Source organism: Dunckerocampus dactyliophorus, chromosome 10, assembly GCF_027744805.1.
Source record: "Dunckerocampus dactyliophorus isolate RoL2022-P2 chromosome 10, RoL_Ddac_1.1, whole genome shotgun sequence".
Classification (NCBI taxonomy): domain Eukaryota; kingdom Metazoa; phylum Chordata; class Actinopteri; order Syngnathiformes; family Syngnathidae; genus Dunckerocampus; species Dunckerocampus dactyliophorus.
Window position 1 is genome coordinate 11,269,951 of NC_072828.1, and position 12,982 is coordinate 11,282,932.

The window sequence follows — 12,982 nt, forward strand, 5'->3', positions numbered from 1 at the left end:
GCTTTCAGTTTGATGAAGGGATACTGGCTGCATGTCTCTTCATTTTGGAAAAGAGTGGGACTCCTCCATCTGGGTGGGGAGACCCTGTTAATGTGGTGCGAGTTGTGTCAGCCATGGTGAGACAACACCAAGTTCTGTGTTTTTATGTCCATCCGTCTATTTTCTATGCGTGGGTATGCGACGAGCTGACTTTTGGACGAGAGGTGGGGTACAACCAATCCCAGGGCACACATAGACAAACAACCATTCACACTCACAGTCACACCTACGGACAATTGACCGAACACGCATGTTTTTGGAATGTGGGAGGAAACCGGAGTAGCCGGAGGAAACCCACGCACACAAGGGGAGAACATGCAAACTCCACACAGAGATGCCCAAGTGGAAATTCGAACCCAGATCTTCCCGATCTGCTGACTGTGTGGCCAACATGCTAACCACTCGCCCACCGTGCGGCCCGTGTTTTAGAACTAATCATTAGACAATTGGTCAATGACTTACGTGCAATTAGTACCACTAAGCAAGAATGTTATGCTTCATGACAGCCATGTTTTTCAACCAGTCATGTTCGAATTTTACACACACATTAAGGTGTCCACAAAATTGATGGTGATTTGGCCAAACACCCCAAAGTTGCAGTGGGTGTTTTGTCTGGCTGTGTGACACTTTATGTTAAGATGCTTGTAATAAGTAGTAATTAAAGTTAATAAGACTCTTATGGTATTAATAATATTAGGGTTAGGGTTACATATATAAATAATACATTCATCATGTATTATTGATTTATTACATATTATATCCTAATCTTAAAGAGATGCTTTTCCCGCAGCATTTTGAACTGTTAATAAACGCACAATATCATCTTCATTAATCCTAATAAAGCACTGTTCCCACTTTAGAATAAGTAGCCGCCGAGCAGCATATGTTAACTGTTAATAAGTACATAATACCAGGATTTACTAGAGGAAAAGGCTTCTTGAGACGTCATCTGTACTTCTGTGTAGAAGGTGTCGGACGTTTCGCTCCTCATCCGAAGAGCTTCGTCAGCAAACTAATAAGTGCTGGTAGCTTAGGCCTTAAATACAGTAAGAGTGGGCGGAATTGGTGTGCCAACACCCTCCTCCTATTGGTTCGTTACACTAAGCCTGGGCGGAGCAGTGGTATAATCCTATCCTGTTATTCACACCTACGATAAAAGGGGAAGTGTCGCTCCCTGAATTGGGTATGAACGACTCTGATACTGGCTTGTTAGCATCTATTGTTCTGGCTCGGCCCTGCCTTCACCTCATTTGCAAGACTAAGAGCTGTGGGTTTTGGTCTCAGTAACCTGCTGAACACAGGGTCCAAATTGAACCTCAAACCACCATTCCGATTCAATGATGGGTTCTGTTGTTTGACAAAAATATCAAATTTACTCGCGAGGACACTAAAGAAAACCAACTAGCCTTCTTAGACTGCAAGGTAATTATAGGAAAGGACAGACAGCTACTTACAGAGGTCTTTAGAAAGGCCACACACACTGACCAATACCTGCTTTTTGAATCAAACCATCCACTACAACATAAACTAGGGGTTATTAGGACCCTCCAACATAGAGCGGAACAAATACCAACTAGTGCTGAGGGAAAGAAAAAGGAGACACAACATGTCCAGAGAGCGCTCTCAACCTGTGGGTACCCACGGTGGGCTTTTAACAAATGTCAAAAGAAGAGAGTAGGGAAAGAAACCCAAAAGCCCACAGAAGCAAAAAGGAGAGGAGTGGTAGTCCCTTATGTAGCGGGGGTCTCCGAAAAACTCCAGAGGATCTTATGGCAACACAAAATTCCTACCTATTTCAAACCAGTAAATACCCTGAGACAAAAATTAGTGCATCCTAAAGACAAGGCTCCAAACCAGAAACAGAGCAATGTGGTCTATTCCATCCACTGTAAAGATGAGGAATGCAAAGAGCACTACATTGGGGAAACTAAGCAAATGCTCCAAAAAAGGCTTTATCAACATCGCAGGGACAATGCTAGTGGTCCTCAATCAGCAGTACATCTACACCTGAAAGCTACCAATCACTCTTTTCAGGACAGCGAGGTAAAGATTTTGGCCAAAGAAAACAGATGGTTTGAAAGAGGAGTAAAGGAAGCTATTTTTGTCAAACAACAGAACCCATCATTGAATCGGAATGGTGGTTTGAGGTTCAATTTGGACCCTGTGTTCAGCAGGTTACTGAGACCAAAACCCACAGCTCTTAGTCTTGCAAATGAGGTGAAGGCAGGGCCAAGCCAGAACAATAGATGCTAACAAGCCAGTATCAGAGTCGTTCATACCCAATTCAGGGAGCGACACTTCCCCTTTTATCGTAGGTGTGAATAACAGGATAGGATTATACCACTGCTCCGCCCAGGCTTAGTGTAACGAACCAATAGGAGGAGGGTGTTGGCACACCAATTCCGCCCACTCTTACTGTATTTAAGGCCTAAGCTACCAGCACTTATTAGTTTGCTGACGAAGCTCTTCGGATGAGGAGCGAAACGTCCGACACCTTCTACACAGAAGTACAGATGACGTCTCAAGAAGCCTTTTCCTCGATGGACAACTCCTGTACGACTGAGAGCCTACACAGACAGGATTTACTAGAGTTTATAAGGCATTATTATCCATTACCTGCGCACTATTGTCAATAAATATCCCATTAATGTTGATAAGCAAATACATTCTTTAATAAATCCGTATTAGGAGGCTTATTAATGCAAATAAGGATTTCATATATAATCTTATTCATATAATAACAGGCTTATTAACTTTAATTACTGCTTATTAAAGCTTATTACAAGCACCTTAATATAAAGTGTTACCAAACAGGATAAATTCATTAATAAAATGATAAATTACTAGATATTACAGGCGTCCCTCGCCACGTCATGCTTCGTTCACTCTTTATCATGTTTTGTCAGAAATGAGCATTTTCAAGCAGAAAAATGGCTAAATGAACTAAAATCTGAATATAAAGCATTCAAAGTACGCATTGAAAGACAATGTGATGATATGTAGAATTCTACCCTAGTCACTAAGTGTCAGTAATGTTAGTGACTACTACACTTCATAACACATACAAACAATATTGGAGGAGGACATAGACCCAGACACAAACTTCTTTTCTCATATCAGAAATGACTGCTGCTACTATACAGATGAACAATACAACGACAACTTTAATATAGGCAATAAGTTGTCAATCATTCACATTAATAGTAGAAGTATGTATGCAAATTATAATAACATCAAACAATACTTGAGTCTATTTAAGGAACCCTTTAAAATAATCGCTATCTCAGAAACTTGGATTAATGACTACAAAGGCGTGGACTTTGAGCTGGAAGGTTATGACATGAACTACGTCAATAGGAACAACAAAAGTGGAGGAGGAGTGGCTGTGTATGTGGATAAAAATCTGAATTATAAAGTGGTAAAGAACATATCAATTGCTATTGACAACATTCTAGAATGCATAACTATTGAAATCAGTAAAGAGAAAAGTAAAAATGTACTAATAAGTTGTATATACAGAACACCTAAGTCTAGCATTGAAATATTTGAGGATTGGATCAAAGCAACATTCACAGACACTAGCCAAAAAATAATCTTTTTATGTGGAGATTTCAATATTGACCTTCTAAATTCAAATAACCAAAACAGAATAGATAACTTTCTAGATACAATGAACAGTTTAAGTCTTTATCCAAAAATCACCAGGCCAAGCAGAATTACAGATCACAGCGCAACATTAATTGACAACATATTTACCAATGATTTCGACGACAACACGACAAGTGGACTGTTAATTAATGATATTACTGACCATCTTCCGGTGTTTACCATTTATAATGAAAACTATAAAAAGAGAAAGAAGGACCATATCAGGACAGTCAGAAGATCACATACAGAGGAAAGTATTAGTGCTTTTAGGAAAGATTTGGAAAAACAAAGACGGGAGTGCGTATATAGTGAGAATGATGTGAACGAGGCGTACAAAAACTTTCTTAACGTTTACATGAAGTGCTATAACAGACATTGTCCACTGAGAGAAGTATTTAATAAGCAAAGGAAGAGAAATCAGCCATGGATGACCAAGGGACTAATAAATGCCTGTAAGAAGAAAAATACACTATATAGGAGATTTATCATTCTAAAAACTAAAGAAGCAGGAAACATATATAAAACATACAAAAATAAGTTAACAAACATCCTGAGAGTGTGCAGGAAAGAATATTATAGTCAATTATTAATCAAGAATAAAAACAACACTAGAGCAACATGGGGCATTCTAAACAGTATTATACGGAACGGTGCAAAGAAAGACTACCCTCTTTATTTTATAGAAGGAAATGATAAATATGATAATATGAATCAGGTAGTTGAAAAGTTCAACAATTACTTTGTAAATATTGGACCGGATTTGGAAACAAAGATCCCAAATTACCCACCAGTAGAAGAAAGAAATGAGATCATAGACAATAATCCCAATTCCATGTTCCTCACTAATGTCACACAAAAGGAAATCATAGATATTGTCAACAAATTCAAAGCGAAAACATCAACCGATTGCAACGGAATAGAAATGGAAACGATAAAAAGGGTTATAAATGAGATTGTACAACCGCTAACGTACCTTAGCAACCTATCATTCCAGACAGGTAAATTCCCAAATAAAATGAAAATAGCTAAAGTAGTTCCAATCTATAAAAATGGAAACAAACATCAATTCACAAATTACCGACCAGTGTCCTTACTGCCACAATTTTCCAAAATCATTGAAAAACTATTTAATAACAGGTTGGACAATTTTATAAAAAAAAATGAGTTACTCACGGAGAGTCAATACGGATACAGAAGCAACATTTCAACTTCCATGGCACTGATAGAACTTACAGAGGAAATCACCAATGCTATAGATCATAGAAAGTGCACGGCTGCAGTATTTATGGATTAACAAAAGCCTTTGACACAATTAATCATGATATTCTAATCACTAAACTAGAAAGGTATGGAATTAGAGGGTTAGTCTTGAACTGGGTTAAAAGCTACTTAGCTGACAGGAGGCAATATGTGAAGCTAGGAGAACATACGTCCGAGGAGTTAAACATATCATGCGGCGTTCCCCAGGGGTCAATTCTAGGACCAAAACTATTCAATCTATATATAAACGACATCTGTAAAGTCCCAAGAGACCTAAAGCTAGTATTATTTGCAGACGATACAATCGCATTATGTTCTGGAGACAGCACACCAGAGCTAGTACAACACATCACAGATGAACTAACTCTACTAAAAAGATGGTTTGATAAAAACAGACTATCACTGAACCTCAGTAAAACTAAAGTAATGCTATTTGGTAAGTGTAAAAAAGAAACGTACCAGCAAATACAAATTGATGGGGTAGACATTGACAGGGCGAACGAAAATAAATTTCTCGGGGTTATAATAGATGAGAAGATGAACTGGAAATCTCACATTAAAAATGTAAAACATAAAGTGGCAAGAAACACCTCAATACTGAATAAAGCTAAATTTGTCCTTGATCAAAAAGCACTACATACGCTCTACTGTTCACTGATATTACCATATCTAACTTATTGTGCCGAGTTATGGGGCAATAACTATAAAAGTGCACTTCAGCCACTAACTGTGCTACAAAAAAGGTCAGTCAGGATCATCCATAATGCTGCCTACAGAGAACACACAAATTCCTTATTTATAAAATCACAATTATTAAAATTTGCGGATCTAGTAAACCTTCAGACGGCTAAAATTATGCATAAAGCAAACAATAACCTTCTACCGAAAAATGTAAAACAATTCTTATCAACAAGAGAGGAGAAATATGATCTGAGAGGAAAATTTAACCTAAAACACCTATATGCACGGACAACACTGAAAACTTTCAGCATTTCTGTATGTGGAATCAAGTTGTGGAACGGATTGAGTAAGGAACTCAAACAATGCACAACAACGAGCGATTTTAATAAAAAGTACAAGCAGTTGATGTTCACAAAATACAAAGAAGAAGAGACCTGAACCACTGTGTACATACAATACAACATCTAACCATTACTATACTGACTATTAACTCTTCATTGTGGTGAGTACATGGTCTGTACTCATTCATTATCAATCAAACACTTCTTCAATCATTCTATCGGTTATCATTATGCCTGTAGCTTCCTTGTAGTAAGTGAAAACCTTGTTATGATCGCACTATATTGTCATGTAGCCTTACAAAGCATACCTGGAAGAAAAAGAGGTGAGTGAATGTATTGCAATTGATGTGGAGCTGATGAGGGGTAGGATTAAATAAGCTTTGCTTCTTCCTACTCCTTTTTGGACATGCAAAACTGTGAACTGTATTGTGTGATGTGCAACTGTTTGACTTGTATGCATGTTCAAGATGAATTAAAACCATGAACCATGAACCAATGTTCGGTGGGACACACAAGCACCAGACTGGATTGCAGTAACAACAGGCTTTTATTGCAGGCTTGAATTATCGGACAACAGGCACAATAATCCCTAACATGAGCTACTGTTGCGGCCGTAACCCATGCCAAGATACAACTCAACTCTCAACCCCCGACATCACTTCCTGTCCTCTAGAGCTGGAACACATGTACAGCAATGCACACGAGTATGAGTCTTATTACTATATTTGGTAAAACAAGTGTAAAGGTGACTATAGGGGTGTTATTTTATGTCTAGAGGGCTCTAATCACTTTAAAAACAGTATTTAGAAATTTGTAAACAGGTTTTCTTTGCTCAAACTACGAAAATATTCCATTATCCTTTTATTTTACACATTATACTTATACATTTCGTAAATAAGGACTCCTACTTCACGAAAATTCACTTATCACAGTACGGTCTGGAACTAATTAACCACGCTAAATGAGTGATTACTGTCCATTCATTTGCTTTGGCATATATTGACCTATACTGGATTGGTTTTAGCATCTTTAATGCACAAAATGTATCCTAGTGGCCCCCTCGTATCCTTTTAATCAGCCTTCCTGCCATCTACTAGATCAACTCTCGTGACGACCAGGGTGTTGTGGAGGGAAACTGGTCAGGAAACTATTCTCAAGGAACATGTCCCACAGTTTGGAGCGGAAGTGTGGAAATATTGAGGGAATACCACAAAACCAGCGGCACGCCTGTTAAATATGGCCAGTGTTGGATCTTTGCTGGAATCGTCACTACAGGTAAACATTTCTTTACTCCTGTTTATCACACAGCGTATGCTTTTGGCGCACCGGTAAATCTCCAATCGTCTCACAGTTTTGAGGTGTTTGGGCATTCCCAGTCGGACTGTGACTAACTTCAGCTCGGCCCATGACACCGACGTCTCCTTGACAACAGATGTGTACCTGGATGAGAACCTGGACCCCATAGCTCATCTGAATGCAGACTCTGTCTGGTGTGTGCACACATCATCCCTGTCACGCTGTGTCCAGTAATACACTTTTTACTCATCATGACACACCGCTTTATTGATGTGGTAACAGATGTTTCTTATCACTGTGCGATTGCACTTGGTACAAAAAATGTTATTAAAGAAAAACACCATCACAAACCGGGTTCACCACTGGAAGGATGACTTTCATTCATCATAAAATATTGACTGACGTGACTGAAATCAAGGCTCAATTGTTGTCTGGATACAGAAAAAAATCTAAAATTAATCTAATACTTAGTATTTGATTCATGCCCTCAAAACGAGCTAGAAATAGATGGTGGTGGTTTTCACTGAGCCGGTATGCTGGATTTACACTGGAGGTGCACGATTTTGATGGTGTGCATCCTGTACAATGCTTCATAAACCAGGCAATGTAACGTTTATGCCACAGTTTAAATGAACAGCATTGGTGATTACTAGGGGCGTCACAAGATCTCACGAGATTAAAACGTGACAAGATTTGTCGTTCAGAAAAAAAATGTTTTGTGGACAGTAATTAATGAATGCATTCATCACACAATAAATGAAAATGAACTGGATAATTTGGCCAGCCCCCAATATATTGCCATCTGCATGCGTGTCTGTTCTCCTCGTCTCCCGCCTCAAAACAGGCAGGAAGAGAGTTCACTCTGTGCATTGGTTTCAGCACCTTGGAGTGTTTGTCCCATAGAATAACGGCATGAACGGAATCAGCCCTTTTGTCATTCATAGAGTCTCTTTGTCTCGGTGGATGGAGGCAGGGCCGGTAGCATACACTCAGGGTGCAGAAAAGTGTAACGTCGTCGCAATTACATTTGTAGCTTATTATAATATATTTCCATTTTTTCATTGTCTTTTTCTTCAAAGCAAAGTTAAAATCTCGCCTTGTCTCGTAGACTCCATCTCGCGTGTCGCCTTCTCTTGTGAACTGACGGTCTTGTGACACCCCTAATAATTAGCACAAATATTTTAAGCTTCTTTAATGGTTAATAGAGCTGTATGTAGAAGCTCTTGAACTAAAAGTATATTGTTAATGCTGAAATGCTTTAACTTGATATTTTACAAAGAAAACCAAAAATTGTACAGAACATTATCATTATCTGTAACGCTGTGCTTGTGTGTTATAAATGATACATACATCTAATTATCGTTATATTATATTATAGATCACATATAACAGTAACATTACCGTAGTCAGATTTTAACGGCAACATCATGCTAGGTTAGTGTATTTTCCGAAGAAAAGCAAAATGATCAAACTTAAAGCCTCCACGACTGTAGCTAGATGTGCCCACTGTAGGGTGGGCATCTGCCTACATGTGGGTCCAAGGTGGTGTCATGTCCATGAGGAAGGACGTGTTTATGATGTCATGAAAAGCGACAACTTCTAAAGCAAGCGCTTGAACGCCTCTTCTCTCGAAAGTGGAGCAAACAAGTGAGGGAGATGATACATTTTTCTCATGTTTTGTGCTAATAAAACAGGCTCTAGGTACACATATTATTGTTAGTGCATCAGTAAAACATCATTTTTGCAAAATAGGGGACCTTTAAACATACTATTTAGTTATCTTGTACTGACTCTCCCTCCCCGTTGTTTTAAAAACAAGTACCGGTACCCTCATCTTTACTCCACTGGCTGCCGTCTGCAGTTTTTTTTCCTTTATTTAATGGTCTATGCATCTCTAATGTACCATATTTCAATCTTGCCTAATCCTCAGAAAAAGTGGAAATTGTGTCACTTGAACCATGTAGTATAAATCCAGCCGTAGAGGCCTGCAGCAGCTTCCTGGCGCAGCCTTTTTGTGATTACCAGTGCATTAGATGAAAATAAACATGAAATTTGGCTGCAGATAAAAGAGATGGCCGGAAGCTGTGTCCCACGTTAGAAAACTGAGAGCAACCAACGAGTAATTGATGTGTTTTTTTATTAACTGTCAACTCTTTTTTAATTTTTCTTCCAGGAACTTCCACGTGTGGAATGACTGCTGGATGGCTCGCCAAGACCTGCCTCCAGGTATGGGAGGATGGCAAGCACTGGACGCCACGCCCCAGGAGACCAGCCAGGGCACCTTCCGCTGTGGCCCGGCCTCCCTCACCGCCATCCGCAACGGTCAGGTCTTCCTCAAGCATGACTCACCGTTCGTTTTCGCAGAGGTCAGTGGACAAAGACGGGATAGGGTTTTTATGTTTAACTTTGATTCATTTTGGCAGTATGCCAGTGAAATGTACTGTTAGCGCTGATAATGTTATCATGCTAACAGCTAGCAACCTGCGTGGAGCCATTGCGTTAACATGGCAGCTTCTCTTGCGTTAATGAAACGCCAAAGTGCTAAAACTCAATTAGATATGCAGAATGCTAACAGTTTGTATGCTGACAATTAATAAAGATACTATGTACAGAAAGTGCTAACTGCCAATACCCCCCCAAAATGGAAACACTAACAATACTAATAGCTAGCATGCTAGCAATCAGTGAGTATCCATTGTGATAACATTGGAACATGTCTTTCATCAATGGACAGGTGCTAAAGTACTAAATCTCCATGTGATATATAGAATGCTAAAATGCTAGCAATTATTAGCTAGCTAATACATGAGAAAGATAGGTGGTGGTGGGGTCTACTGAAATTGGTAATTGTTAACAATTTTAACTTTGAGTGCATTGCAACATGAAAATGCGAACATTCTGTTTGTAGAAACATGGGATCATCTCTTACGTCAGGGGTGGCCAAACTTTTTCCACCGAGGTCCAGATACTGAAAAATGAAAGGATGCCAGGGCCTCTTTGAAATTTTGTAAAACAACACATGTAGATATGCTAAGAAGATGTATATATTTTTAAAAAACTGCTACTCAGCTTTGTGAATGGTGAAAAAGCATATTAGTAGTCCCCATTTTTTATGTTGTTTTTTTAAATTTTCCAAATATTTTAACTTTCTTCTGAAATAATAGTCATAAATTTGGTTTTCTTAATATTATGACTTTAGTCCCATAATATTTTGACATTATTCTCATATTATAACTTTTTCCCCAACCTAATTTTCCAAAAATTGCAGCTTTATTTTGTTTTATTTGTTTCTTATAATATTATGACAAAAAACACATTTTTTCTTTAATATTTACAGTCTATGCAACTAAAGTGACATTATTTTTCGTCATACTTTATTATGAGTTTATTCTCTGAAAATTGTGTTTTCTCATTAGAACAGGACCTTTTTCTCTTAATATTTTGACTTTATTTTTGTACATTCGTTTTTCCATTTCTGCTGTTGTTTTATTTATTTGTTTCAACTTTCTTCTTGTTAATGTAACAACCTAATTTTCCAAAAATGTATTTTACATGTTGTTTTGTTTGTTTCCCATAATATTACATTTTTTTTTAAATAACTGGGTTTTTTTTCATATTTCAACTTTATGCTAGCCCTGCGATTGGCTGGCGACCAGTCCAGGGTGTACCCCGCCTCTTGCCCAAAGTCAGCTTGGATAGGCTCCAGCATACCCCCGCAACCCTCATGAGGATAAGCGTAACAAAAATGGATGGATGGAACTTTATGCTTCTAAAATGACATTATTTTTCATCATAATGTCACGTTTTTTTGTTGGATTGCAACTTTTTTCTGTCAATATTTTGACTTCATTCTTGTAAAATTACTGCTGATTTTTGCCACGGGTAAAAAAAAAATGGCCACCGGGCCACACTTTGGACACCCCTATCTTACGCTAATGGACTGGTGCTAAAGTGCTAATACTTCATGTGAAATGCTAACATGCTAACAGATCAGAAAGATGGGTACTATGTACAGAAAGAGCCACTCACTATTTTCCCTTGGGAGTAACCCATCCATCCATTTTCTATACCGCTTCTTCCTCTTTAGGGTCGCGGGGGCATGCTGGAGCCGATCCCAGGTGACTTTGGGCGACAGGCGGGGCACACCCTGGACTGGTCGCCAGCCAATGGCAGGGCACATATAGACAAACAACCATTCACACTCACATTCATACCTATGGACAATTTAGAGTCTCCAGTTAACCTAACATGCATGTTTTTGGAATGTGGGAGGAAACCGGAGTACCCGGAGAAAACCCACACACACACGGGGAGAACATGCTAACTCCACAAAGAAATGCCCAGGGGAGAATCAAACCCAGGTCTTCCCGATGTCCAGGTTGTTCCTGTGTTGGCCAACGTGCTAACCACTAGACCACCGTGCGACCCGGAGTAACCCAATAAAATGGAAATTGGTTAATAAAGCAACGTTTGTTACGTTAATGGACAGGTGCTAAGGTGCTAGAACTCCACATGATATGCCATATTCTAATGTGTATGCTGTCACGTAAGAACTAGGTACTGTGTCTGAGTCTTGCCACCTATGAAGCTGACAAGTGTGTGACCTACAGGAGTTTGCTGTTTACAGTGTACCTGCGTGCCCTGGGTATTAACACTGAGCCATATGGAGGCTGTCAAAAGTGACACTTTGCATTTGTCTCCCCCGCCGCTCCTCAGGTGAATAGCGATAAAATCTACTGGCAGAGGAACCTGGATGGGACTTTCTCGAAAATCCACAGTGAGAAAAAGGTTGTGGGCCACCTCATCAGCACCAAGGCTGTGGGCTCTGATGAACGCAGCGATATCACCCATCTTTACAAACACCCTGAAGGTAGCATCAAGCACAGACTTCAAGCAAATATTCAAGCCTCTGGTTAAAAAGATGTTTTTTGTTGTTTTTCTTTCAGGCACAGAGGCCGAGCGCATCGCTGTGGAGACGGCGTGTCGGTACGGCTCTAAGTCGGAGGCATATTCGTCGCCTGCTGCGGAGGACGTCGCCATCGCGGTGGCTATGGACGGTGACGGTCCGCAAATGGGGAGGGATGCCATGTTGACCATCACGCTGCGAAATAGCAGCACAGAGCATCGCCATATCCTCCTGCACAGCCAGGTGGCGGTCATGTACTACACCGGAGTCCACAAGGCCACTGTCAAGACGGACCACACCGACCTGGCCCTGCTGCCCACTGAGGGTACGTTATTGTGTTGAAAACAAATCAGCACAGTTTTTATTTCAATACGGTTTCATCTCGTTTCTTTAGTCAAGGTTTTGGAGTGGACACTTGAGTACAAAGACTATAAGGACCAGCTGGTAGACCAGGCTGCCCTCATGCTGACGCTGTCGGGCCGGGTCAGGGAGACCCAGCAGGTCCTGGCCACCCAGTTCAGTTTCCGACTCAGGACTCCAGACCTCCTATTAAAAGTGAGCAAAACATCACAGGGGTGGGTTTCAATTTTTTTTCAAAAAGGACTGTAAATATTCTTCTCTCGCACAGCCCATCGGGAAGGCCATTGTCGGGGAAAAGATGGCGGTGGAGATCTCCTTCACCAACCCTCTTCCACAGGCGCTCACATCGGTCATAATCCACGTGGAGGGTCTGGGCCTCGAAACTGCTCGCAAGATTCATTATGGGTGAGCAGAGAAATATCCAGCCCTATTTTTTTCTTGTTTTGTCCGT

General features: G+C 40.0%; 1 protein-coding gene across 9 annotated transcripts in view; it reads left to right on the forward strand.

Moving 5' to 3' along the window:
* LOC129188479 (protein-glutamine gamma-glutamyltransferase K-like) overlaps window positions 1-12,982 on the forward strand; it is a 51,392-nt gene that overhangs the window by 22,885 nt on the left and 15,525 nt on the right. For 8 of the 9 annotated variants that reach the window (XM_054789061.1, XM_054789063.1, XM_054789060.1 and 5 more), the window contains exons 6-13: window positions 9-116; window positions 7,067-7,244; window positions 7,321-7,459; window positions 9,439-9,631; window positions 11,982-12,135; window positions 12,212-12,496; window positions 12,566-12,726; window positions 12,800-12,936. In XM_054789061.1, coding sequence (XP_054645036.1) covers window positions 9-116; window positions 7,067-7,244; window positions 7,321-7,459; window positions 9,439-9,631; window positions 11,982-12,135; window positions 12,212-12,496; window positions 12,566-12,726; window positions 12,800-12,936 — 1,355 coding nt within the window. The remainder of the gene's footprint in view (window positions 1-8; window positions 117-7,066; window positions 7,245-7,320; window positions 7,460-9,438; window positions 9,632-11,981; window positions 12,136-12,211; window positions 12,497-12,565; window positions 12,727-12,799; window positions 12,937-12,982) is intronic. The other variant, XM_054789069.1, reaches the window with a different exon arrangement.